Below are 12,706 nucleotides of genomic sequence, written 5' to 3'. Positions count from 1 at the left end.
ACCAATCTAAAATTATAATAACAATAATAATTTAAAGCTAAAAAAATAAAAAAATAATTTTTTTAAAAAACACTAATGATTATATTATAACACCTAAGAAACTTGTTCAAATGAAAGTATCTTTAATATTGGGGTGAAAGATATATTTTTTTATTTTTGATTTTAGCAAATTAAAGCCATCTTAAATCACTAAATAAAAATATTAATTTAATATTTTTTAAAACCAAACATATTTTTAAAACTCAATTCTAAACATAAAAAACAAATCAATGTAATACATGATACATATATAACAAGACAAGAAATAGTTTTTTGTCATCTTTAAGTTTGAGTTTATATCCCACCATTCTTCCAAGACAAACCTACTTTGTCCCATGAGATAAAACTTATCTAAACATTTTTACCACGTAACCCATTCTTTATTCTCCATAAATTCGAAAACTACATAAAAAAATAAACAAAATTATTAAAAATATATTTTTATGTAATATAGAATTATTTGATTATTTGAAAAATAATAAAAAAATAATTTAAATTAATAATTAAATTTATAAAATAGATAAAATAAAACAATAATTTTATCTATAAATGAAAGAAATAAAATATATTTAAAAAACAAATAAACAATCACTTAGATATATTAACAAATAAAATAACCATAAAAATAAAGAAAGAATTATTTTTAACAAATAATTCAATAAAAATAGAGAAAAAAACCTATTTTATTAATAAAATAAATCTAAATAATACGATATGAAATGATTTTTTTTTTAATATAAACTGTTGCTTTTATTTATCAATTGACGTTAAAATAATATGTTAGTTAACAATTAAAAGAGAATTAGATTATTATTTTTATATTTGTATACATGACACGGTATGAGGGCATTATCATCCTTGCATAACATATATATTGCTTTTATAATTTTCCTTACTTATCAAATAGAAATCATAATTCAATAAAGTATACACCGAACAATAGATCATAGAATAGCTGCCTAAAAGAGTGATGTATTTGGAAGGTCATGGAGAAGTGCTCCTCCAAAGGCAATATTTCAGCCAGTCATTTTCTTGTTTGGAAGGTGTGTATGTGTTTCCTAATGTGGGATTTTGTGAACGTTCAAAGATAAATGACATTCCTGAAATCTTTTGCGAGAGTTAATTTTTTGTTTAAGATTTTTACAAATAAAAATTATTTTAAATAAAATAGATCTAATAAATATATTAGATCCAAAATATTTAGGTTTGATAGTTAACTAAGGTAAATGTAATGTAAATCTAATGAAAATTGATTCAAAAAACTTGGTAATATTCAAGTTTTAAGGTTATATATCTGATTGTAACGATTATCTGCAATAAAAAAATATAAAAGATATAATAAATCATTATGTCTATATTCATAGGTGTATACAGAGTCTCCTTCGTGAACTTACTATATTTATTATCTCATTACTAATATAAGAGATATTTATCTTTTATTAATATCATCAAAAAGGATTCACAAGGTATATAATTACTCCTTGGATTATTTAGGTAAAATGTAAGAACTTTTCATCTCTTAGAATAAAAATATATAGATTTCAGAGTATTAATCAATTTAAAACTCAAGAACAAACATTTTTATTCCATAAATTTAAAGTGTTTTAAGTTATTTAATACATTTCTTATAAATATACTTACTTTTACATCAAGTAATCTTTAATTCTCTAATTATAATGTTTTTGCAGATATTCAAACCTATATCATTAATATAAAGTTCTTTAAATTAAAAAAAAAAATCATAAACACTTGAATATAGTAATTAGCCACTATCACAAACAGTAAATAACTTTCTATTTATATATCTTTAATTTTAAAACATTATCTCTTACAACGAAAGATTTTGATTTCCATGTAAGAAGGAATGTGATGTCATGAATAACATCCATCGGTCACATGCCTAGGAATTATTCTTCATCGTAAAGTTTTATAGTCTACAAGTACAAGACTTCATCATCGTGAAGTTGAACACTCTCTCTCTACCACCAGTCCTAGAAAATCTAGTCCACGTCAAACACTCGGAGGAGTTGAGATTTAAAAATCGGTTTGCTCAAAATAGATTATTCCATTAATTCGTTGATTTCCAAATCTAAAACTTATTCCTAATCGAGTTTTTTTTTTTTTTTTTGATAACCGGTGTCCGGGCCACCGGGGCCACTGAACGCAAGCCCAGTGGTATGACAGGGATTCTTTAAGGTTCGAACCCGGGACGTTCGCAGTTGAACTTGCAGTTGACCACAATCCTAATCGAGTTTTTTCGGTCAACTAAATAGTCGAAGAAAGAGTAAAAAACTCTCGAGCATTTCAGTGTCTTTCTTCGTCAGTTCTCACAGAAGTGACTTCGGTCACAAATGCACACGGAATAGCTAGTTATTAAACTCAGTATGCGTGACTCTTCGAGTTAACTCAGTAATTTATTTATCCGAACCGACTCCTCATTCAAGTTAGATTTTAAATTACAACGGATAAAAATTATATATGAGATAGACCCATGACCGGATCAATATTATCAAAATCTGGTTTTATATATTTTTTAAAAAATAATATTATTATTTTTAAATAATCTTAAAATAACATATTTATTTTTTTATTTCAAACTAATTTGTTTAACTCGTGACTCGAATTTTAATTAAGATGATAATTGCTCACTTCTCTCATAAAAAATAAAACCATGATATGTTTTTTGAATTAAAATTGGGTTAACTAAACAAAACCTTACTTCCTAACTTTTCTAAATTTTTTTTAATAATGTTAATTATTACAATAGCATAATGATACTTGATCACCCTTTTATATAATAAATATTTTAAGGAAAAATAAATATTATATAATTTATTTTGTAACTTTCATGATAAGAAAAATTACATTATTATTTTTAACTTAAAAAATTACCTCATGTTATCATATATAACAAACTGAAATTATTACTAATCTTTTCATAATCATTATAATACTTATGGAGATATCGATCCTCCTAATCAAATATAAATAACATGATATTTATATTTTCTTTTATATATTTTTGTATTAACTTAATTATATATTATTATTGGCTATACTTTTTAAAGTTTTATTTTCATTTATTCTTAAGTTAATAAAATTCATTTGTTTTCGCAAGGAAACTTTTTTATAACATATATATATATATATATATATATATATATAACTTTAAAAAGTTCCATAGTAAAAGTATTCCCAGAACAACTTACTTCAATTAAAATTAAATCTATTATTATATGATATTTAAAATACACTCTCATATTAAATTAATATATTAAAAAAAAATAATAAATTCTCAAATATAATTTAAATGAAAAATTAATTCCAAATTTTTAAGAATGGTGTCATCAAATACCTATAATCTCATATCTCTATTATTACTAATTTTTCTTCTTCCTTTTCATTCTTGCGTGTAACTTCCGTAGACAAACAAAATAAATAGAAGGAAACCCCTCTTTCTCTATTAGAGAGCCACAACAGTAGCAGGAACAGAGAAAAAACCAAGACAGAAACACGAAAAATGATCAAATTCTTTCATTGTTTCTGTTCACCATATTCTATAAAGAAAGCGAAAGATCTTGTTCCTCTACAATAATGTTCTGTTTGTTGTAGCGGACAAGGTAATCTGATAGATAGATAGATATATTGATTTCAGACAACTTTTTTTTTCTTTTTTGTCTAAATTGTGTATGATTTGTTTTCTTCAAGTTTACTCTTCGAATCAATCTTTCTTTTTGGCTTTTGATTGATACCCATTTCTGATTAGGTATTAAAAAGAAAAGGGCTTCTCTCATATTCCCTTTATTCTTTATGTATTCTACAAGTTTCTTTGTTTGTTTCGGGGTTTTCTTAGAGCTGAATTCAAGGTTTTTTTGGGGTTTGAGAAGTGGATTTTATGTGCTTGTTGCAAAGTTTGTATTTTTGTAAGGTTTGCTGGATCATAACTGGGAACTTATTGAATTTCTTGATTTTGGACTGATTAGGGTTTTGATTCAAGAGCAAGGCAGGGAACGAGCTGTCTTTCAAGTGGTTGGAGTTGTGGATTAGACAATTATTGCTTATCGTTAATTTGAAATTGCATAGAGTGGTATTGTTGAGCATTGCTTGTTTTTGGGGATGGAAGAGGATTGCGCATTTAGGATTGTCTGGAAGTGATCAAGAATTACTTTTTTTTGTTGTATTGAAGGGTAAAGGTTTCTGGGTTTTTGGCTGTTTTATGCTTGATCTTGAACTTGGGAATGATTTGTGTATTACGGTTTCCTTTCAAGGGTAAGGAGGTTATGGTTCTTTATTGCCACAGAAGGCAACGCTGAAGATCGGATTTCAGTGGACAATTTCATTTCTCTAGAAACCTTTAGGTTTAACATAATTTGAGTAAAGTTGTTCATCAAGAAGGAAAACATTTCAAGGTTACTTTTGCAACTGAGTTTTTGTTGAATTATTGCAGTATAGCGTAATATACTAGAAGATTTGATCGAGTGGATTAGTTTGAACTTTGTTATTGAAGGGAATTTTGGTGGATTTGGAACTCGTGGCTGTTGGATGTGATATAAAACTTCATGGGGAAGTGTTGAACCTGGTAATGAATGTGGGGACATGGTGTATGGACAGGAGCATAGTTACTGGTCCATTCCCTTTTCAGAACAGTGCTTTTGGAAAGTAATTCAATCATTTTCTTTGGTGAAAGACATCGCTGTTTTGTGTTTTGGGATTTTGTTCAATGTCGCGTTGCTTTCCATTTCCACCACCAGGATATGAAAAGAAGGCCAGAAGTGATGATGTTGACCTACTAGAAAAGGTTCATACACTTGCCTTTTATTGAATGACATTGCATATTTGGCATGATATTATTAGAGCAATCAAAAGGAATTCTTTTCTGATTCACATTTAATTGAATCAATTCCATTGGCAACCAATTTGGTTTTCCATTGGTAGTGAATACTTCCTAGAAGTCTTTGCTGTCTTGTCTTAAATTCATTCATTCATAGAATTATCATGTAATAGTTTTACCTTTGGATACAGAAAAAGTACTCCTTTCCAAATGAAGCACATTCATTTTCGCAGGATTTGCTTAAACAAAGATAAGATCTTCGTTGTATGTACAAAGCGTTATGCTGTTTGATGCTAAATGTCATGGTGGATGAAATGACAGTGGCATTTTCTGTTCCTACTATATGGAGTTGTGGTTACAGGCTTCTTATTAATTGATCAATTCATGTTTGTATTTGTTATTCTTTAATATCTGTCTGGCTATTGCATTCTCAGTTATGTTATTGAAGTATTTTGCATCCTGATTATGGTATTTACAGAAACTTTTAAGTGCTGGTAATTTTGTCCATGCATGAATTTCATCCTAGATTCTTGTGATGTTTTCTACGAGAATTTTTGTTTTTTTATTATTAGCTCAGATGAGCTTATAATTTACAAGAAGACTATAAAACTGAGTTCCAAAATTATAGAAAGCTCTTCAATATAGTGCAGTGAAGGAAAGCTTTGTTCTCAAAAAAGTCAAAACTTAGAAAGTTACCTTTATATTTGTCGTCAGATGATCGACTTCCATGAGTCAGGAAATTATATCTACAATGAGATGCTCTAACCTTGTAGAGTCCTGATTAATTGAAAGCCTTTATTATTGGCTCTGTGTCATTAAGTTGAATGAGTGAGAATTATACGTGCCATTTTTTTTTTATTATTGAGTTGACCAATTTTGTATCTTGTTAAATAATCAGCTCAATTTGCAATGCTGGTTGCATGTAAAATCTTATTTGGTTATGGTTGCTTATGAGATTAGATTTTCTGTACACTTGTTATGGTCAGGAATTCAAAACACACATTCCTTTTTAGGTTTAGATGGATAAATGGTTTCAGGGTGTGGAATGTCAAATGGCACAAAAAAGAATTCTGTGTAAGTTGGAATGTGTTGTGATTTTTTTGGTTGAATTTAATACCTACTGAGAAACTAGCATGAAATAATTAGAGCAGGACCCTTTTATGGAAAAAAATGGGCAAGTCATAAAGCATTCTGTATTTTACATTTGAAAATGTGATGTTCAAGCTGTTTTTATTCAGAGAATAATAAAGGAATAGGATAACTTAAATACTAGGTCCTGTAGTAATGGAGGAGAGCGAGGACAGGTTGAACATACTACCCAAAACCAATGCAAACAGAGTTGAAGGAGTACCCCCAAAAAATGAAAGTGGATATGACTCCTTACTCATTATTCAAAAAAAGAATAGGAAAAATGAGGAGAAACTCAAGAAATAAATGTTTAAATGTTCAAGTATGTGAGAGCCGTAATATTAGCGTTTCCAACTTTTCAATTGGAAACCACACTGTTTGTTATGTTTAGGGTTTTACAGCATTGTAAATCTCTAATGACTTCTTATTGCTAATGAAAGCAGTAAATGAAAACTCTTGGATTTACGTGGTTTAGCACACCTGGATTTGCCCCTTATTTCACTTAAGCCTCAATGGAACATTGATGTTCTTGCCTCATCATGATGTTGGGTGCACCTTGTACAAAAATATCTGACAGGATAGAAAAGTTAAATGATTTTCACGTCTATAATTCCTTAAAATTCTTTTCAGCTGAGGTCCTTCATGGGATTGAAGTTTCTATGAAACATTGATGTTCCTGCTCTATAACATCTGGCGGCCTTAATCCTGCACAAAAATGAAAAACAGGATAGGAAGTTCACAAGTTTAACGTCTAAAATTTCTGAAAATTCATTTTCAAGGTCCATTGTGCAGAGAGCCTTCTGGGATTGAAGACTTGTAATAACTATCTTAACTTATTGTATGGAATTTTGCTTTTTAACTTATACGGTATTTGCTCTATAGAGTGTTAAACTGCCATTAAAGAAAACTTGTGGAGGTAGAGAAATACATGTATATTTGATTCTTAAGTCGTAATCTCATATGCTATTTCGATTTTCCTGATGAGATATGTGTAATATGAAATCTTATTGCTATGTTTTGGAAATTCACACTGACTAGGGTGGTATTACTTGGTAGTACTTTAGCTTAAATAGGCTTTACAACATTTCTGTTTAATTATGGTCTGATTATTGAAAGTAGATTGTCCTTTCAGGATACACAGATTAATAAATGGATTATAAGAGAAAGTACTAGAAGTTTCTCTAGAACTTTTAACTAAAATTCAATTATTAGATATGTTTGTTTGTTCCAAGGTGTGTGGAGATGGGCAATGTGTCTTAAATGGAGATTTTGGAGAATGGTTGCTTACTATTTTGCTATTGGTGTTCTAGTTCATGGGTAAATCCTTGGTTTAAGCTGTTTCTCTTTTAATCCTATATGGAGGAGGAACCAGTAATTGCATGTTTATAATAATAATAATGATAAAAAAAAGATTCTTGCAAGCTGGAACTAAGTAGTAAATATGAGATCGGAATATACACCTACTGGTGCTGGCTCAAATTAAAATGTTTCTTTAGTACCTGCTTGTTGCTTGCATCTATTCACCCTGGAAATGTGATGAATCAACCTGCCTTAAACAAGGTATTCTGAATATGATTGTTAACTAGTTAGCTCTTGTTGTTTGAGTTCTTAAGTAAATCTTTGGTTTTCTGCAATTCCTATTTTAGTGAATCCCATGTGTAAGGAGTGGATTGATTGTATGTTTCTACAATTTCTACTGAAAATTAGGGAGATAAGGTTTGTGAGCCTGCTAGTGAATTTGTGTTCATTTAGGTGGCCTCTTTCACTTTGTCAAGTTTTAAGGTTAAAAAAAATGAGACGGGCTTGCAAAATTGGAAGAAAAAAAAAATTGTATTTGCCATCTTATGTTTTTTTTTTTTTTTTAAATCCATCACTCTGTTTTGGAGATGCGCAGTCTGCTGAATGCATCAAGAACTTCAATTTCAACAGTTTATAAGTCTCCAAGTAAATGCTAGTATGCATATGCATCGCGAGTCAGATGTGGAGATCTGTCTCTTGCAATGATGCTCCTTAGATTTGCTTTTGATGGATGAACAGGTGGAATGTTTACCTTGTTTTTCCTGTAGATTTTCCAGGGGATAGATGATGTGACTCCTTTTTATATTTCCATATCAGTATGACGCTACTCCAAAAATGAAGTAGTTTATTTTCTTGCTTATATTTGGCTCTGTGGCCATTTATATCACATCAAGTTTTATGATCTTCCTATTTTAGCTCTGTTATTTGGGTGCATGTAGATTTTTTTTATCTCTGCAATACCTGTTCAGGCACATGAGGTTGCAGATATTGGGGCTAGAATGCAGATGAGTGGGCTTTGCTTCAAATATTAGGGATTCTGTTCATTTATAAGTATGTCATAATCATGTTCTTCATGAGTTTTTATATTTAGGATTGTAATGATAGCATTTCATGGAATGGTTTCAGGCTTTCAGTGTCCAGAGAGAAATGGAAGATGGAATTATAACTCTATATTTAAGCTACTTTCTGAGCATTGTGAAAAGGATGGAAATTTCTTTGCCTGGGGGGGTAGGGTTCTATTTTAGGTGGATATGATGATTATAATTTTGAACTTAGTCTAATTCATAAAGGGCCCTTTCCCCGGCTCCCTCTTTGTAGAGATCGTAGCAGAAGGAAATGTTTGTCTAGATTATGTTTAACGTGGAAATGTTCGGTAATGGGTGTTTCTCATCTCTTTTACGTCTCTGACCTCATTTCATGTAATTCTTTTTAGCGTGATGAAGTTGGCAGCTCATAAATTTAGGCACAAAGTGTTACCAGGCATTCTGCTTCTCTCATGGATAATGCTTAGGGCGGGTTTCTGCATAAAAGTTTTGATTTGTCTTATTTGCATTTTGAATTGATGTTTTGGGTGGTGAAATAGTTGAATATATATTTACGTGATATGCCTATGTACAGACTCCAGCGTAATCAGTGAACACGCTGTCTCTGATTCTCTTGAGTTGAATTATTTATTATTGCTTTCCAAAAATTTCAGGAGAAGGACAAAGAAAAGAAGCACAAGAAGGAGAAGAAAGATAGAGAAAAAAGAGAAGATAAAGAAAAGAGGGAGAAAGATAGGAGTGATGAAAAGCATAGGGATAAGAAAAACAAAAAGGAAAAGCATAGAGAGAAAAAGGAGGACAGAGATAAGGACAAGGAAAAAAGTAGTGCCTCAGATGAAAAGAGACTTCCGGGGCAAGCTAAGCTTGACAATGGTGGAGATAAAGCCTCAGGTGAAGGGAAACTTCCTGGGCAATCTAAGCATATCAATGGAGATAAAGCCTTGGATGGCTGGAAATTTGGAGAGAAATCTGAGGGTAATGGTGGGGAGGTGTGCACTCAGAAGGGGAAGGAAATTGATGTGGATAAAAATAGTGTATCTAATGACAAAAAATTTGCTGGACAATTATCAGGTTACAACGGTCAGAAGCTAATTCAAAACAGCACTTTGTTTCACCAATCCAAGGAATCTAAATTTTTCCGTGAGCTGGGCAAGAGAGCCAGAGCTGAAGACAGAAACCAGTTCTTTGAGAAGTTACCTGGTACAGATGCAAAAAGGGATGAGGGAATGGTCAGACTGGTGGTGAAGGCCTCTGGAAATTGGGTTGAAGAAAAAGAAAAGAACAAGCGAGATGATGATACAAGGTTGGATGGGCAAGGAATCAGGGATGGGGCAAGATTTACTGGAAGTGTTCAGAGCCTTTCTGGAACATTTCTGGCTAGAATTGATGGAATGCTCAGACCACTGGAGAAAGACATTGAGAAGAAGATGGAAGGGAAATATCAGACCAAACAAAAGGAAACTGATGATAAACACAAGGATAAACGGAAGGATAAAGAGAAAAAAGGTAAAGAGAAGGATAAAGTCAGGGTTAAGGTCAAGAAAAAGAAGGAGAAAGCAAAGGAGAAAAGTGAGCATAAGAAGAAAGATTCAGTTAAATTGAAGGAAAGCAATATGTCTGACATTGTAGGTAACCATACTGTAAAAACCTCACATCTTCTCAAGGAGAGCACTAATAGTACTGTCGATGAAGTAAATATAAAGAAACAAGAGGACTCGGACATGAATGGATTTTTGCATGGTGAGTCAAAATGACTATTATTGAAATCCTGTGAACCAATGTTTCTTTCAACCAGATATGATGGATTTATAATATTCTTAAAGGTGTTGATTTTCAAGTTTTGATATTTATGGACCAGAAATGTTCAGAGATTAGTCCATTATGTTTGGCAAATCCAAACTTCACATGCTTTTTATCAGCTAATGCATTCTGCTTCCCTTTTGTTTTCTTTTGCAGCTAATGATATTAAGCCTAATAAGTTGCCACGGCCTACTTCTTCCTTGCCTCTATCAACTGAGAATGGAAGAATGTTGGGATCATGCCAAATTTCCACCGCAGTTATAAAAGGTAGACAGGAGGCTGTCTATACCGAAAAGGTGGTTAATAAAGGACACCTGGTAAATGGTTTGATAGAAGCTCAAGCTCCATCCATCTCCTCAACAACTGAATCACTACCTATTTCTTTAACGAAGCCTTTAACAAAACCTTTGGATTCATCTGCACAAACTGATCAAATAGCTGAAGTGTCTAGGAAACAACCCCACCCAGATTCCAAGTATCTGCCTGAGGTGCTTACAGTACCCAAAATGGAAGGGTGGTTAGATTTTGATGATCAAGAATGGCTATTTCAGAGCACCAATTCCCAAGCAAAGAAGCCCAAGGTTGGGTTATCAGGGGTCGATGAGACACCAATGGTGTGGTCAGAAGCTCTGCAGATCGAGACGGCTGATGTTTATGCACTGCCATACGTAATGCCTTACTGATGATTTTGGCAATTGGACACGGTTGACTATCATGCACCATCTAATGTGATGGACCCTCCATGGGACCACACTGAGGAGAGGTATTGCAGCATCTTGGCCTTGAGTTGGTTATTTGATTATCCAGCTGCATGTTTCTTATTCCTTGGACAGTGTAGTCTGCAACTGCCTCAGTTTCGTAGTGAAGCGCATTCTTGAACTGCCTGATTTTTGAAAAGGTGGTGAATGCAAATGATCTCGGACACAGCAGTGCATGCAGGAGCAAGCACATATACAAAGTTATCATTGAAGGGCAGGTTTTTTCCTCCTGGAACAGAATCACAAATTCATTTAGAAAAAGCAATTGAGCAGGGTTGCTTGGAAGAGATGCATAAGCTTGTGCAATTTTATTTTATTTGCCTCAAGCCAAAGTTCTTTCTGGTTGAAAATGTAAAAGAAAATGGCTGTGGTCTTGGCAACTCCACAACAGTTTTGATTTGTAGCATACAAGGCTTGTTTACAAGAAATGTAAGATAGAAGAAAAGGTAGTAGCATTCTTTTATTCACCTTTCTTGTTACTGTTTTTCACATTTTCATCCTTTTATGTTCACAGAGGCAAGGCATTTTTGTGTCATTGTTTTTTCGATCCCCATCTCGTTGTAGTTCCCTTGTTGCTTTGGGTTCAAGCATGTGAATGTTTGTATTTTAGTCAACATGTATACACCTTGGTCATGATATCCATTGTTAGCTTAGAAAGTTTGCCCATTGGATTATTGATTATTATTTTGTTTATGCTTAGGGATAAAAAAAACATTTGGTGAAAATGAATTTGATGGATAGAGAGTGCTGCATGCTGCAATGTAAAGTGGGCAACCCTTGCAATCGCATGAAAATGGTGCGAGGGATGTTGTTCTAGCTGCTTGTGATATCTAGTAATATGCTTGCCATACCTGTGATCATTGATAATCAAATTGTGTTCAGTCAAAATTTTATTTTATTTTTTTAAAATTAAAATTATCAAAACAATATTAATATTTTAAAAAAAAAATCCTGAAATGATAGTATTTTGAGTCAATATAAATTAACACCTAATTTATAACTAAATCTTGAGCTATATCATGAACCGGGCAAGGTTTAATAACTTTATATGTCATTGAAAAAATATATATGAAAGATATTTTTTTAAAAATATTAAATAATATAAATTTCTCAGTCACAATAAAAATTTTAGAAAAGAAAGTTACGTTGTTAATTAACTGTATGGAAAATTAAAATTTTAAAATTGCTTTTACATTTTCACTCGAAAAGGAATGACTAAATGGTTAGAGTTGAAGAAATTCGAAAATAAAGTAATTTAATGATATAAGAAGAATAAATGGAGTAAGAATCAGGAAAAGTAAAAAATATAAGTTAGTTATCCATCTGTTTTTCGATCTTATATTTGTTTTTTTATATTCTATCAAAAATTAATATCATATATCTTAACATAAGAAAAATTCCTAAATCTAAAGAAAAAAAATATATGCCCAGTCTGAAATAAATGCAATTAAACTATAATTCAATGTGAATACAGGCCTTTAAGATTATTAAAAAAACTAATTATTTTTAATTTAGTACAAACTATAATTTTAAAATCTAATATAAAAATTGATTTGAAATAAAGCTCGCTTCATAGATAAATAGAGTCAACCCAAAAAACCAATTTACTAAAAAATTTAAAACTTCATTGTTTTGATAATTTTTTTTTTAAAAAGTTAACAAGTTGATGATTGGATTTTAATTCGATCAACTTAATTTTTTTTTTAACTTGAATAATTTTAAATCCCAAGTTTATCAGTTAAAATTGATGCACAACATGATACAAACTAATACAATAATATAATTTATTATGAATAAAGAAAAAACAA

General features: G+C 31.2%; 1 protein-coding gene across 2 annotated transcripts; it reads left to right on the top strand.

The window, feature by feature from the left end:
* The first annotated feature begins 3,451 nt into the window (after positions 1 to 3,451).
* On the top strand, positions 3,452 to 11,449 carry LOC118055216 (uncharacterized). Of its 2 annotated transcripts, XM_035067041.2 has the most exons (4): positions 3,452 to 3,659; positions 4,023 to 4,837; positions 8,994 to 10,080; positions 10,297 to 11,449. In XM_035067041.2, exons 2-4 carry the CDS (start codon positions 4,760 to 4,762, stop codon positions 10,821 to 10,823), a joined length of 1,692 nt encoding a protein of 563 aa, XP_034922932.1. In that variant the 5' UTR covers positions 3,452 to 3,659; positions 4,023 to 4,759; the 3' UTR covers positions 10,824 to 11,449. The 2 variants fall into 2 exon arrangements, with proteins under 2 accessions (XP_034922932.1, XP_073268874.1); XM_073412773.1 differs by lacking the exon at positions 3,452 to 3,659 and having other exon boundaries at positions 3,699 to 4,837.
* Positions 11,450 to 12,706: the final 1,257 nt, after the last annotated feature.

This window comes from Populus alba, chromosome 1, assembly GCF_005239225.2.
Source record: "Populus alba chromosome 1, ASM523922v2, whole genome shotgun sequence".
NCBI classification, from domain to species: domain Eukaryota; kingdom Viridiplantae; phylum Streptophyta; class Magnoliopsida; order Malpighiales; family Salicaceae; genus Populus; species Populus alba.
The sequence above is the reverse complement of the archived record's forward strand: the minus strand, read 5'-3'. Positions and strand labels throughout refer to the sequence as shown.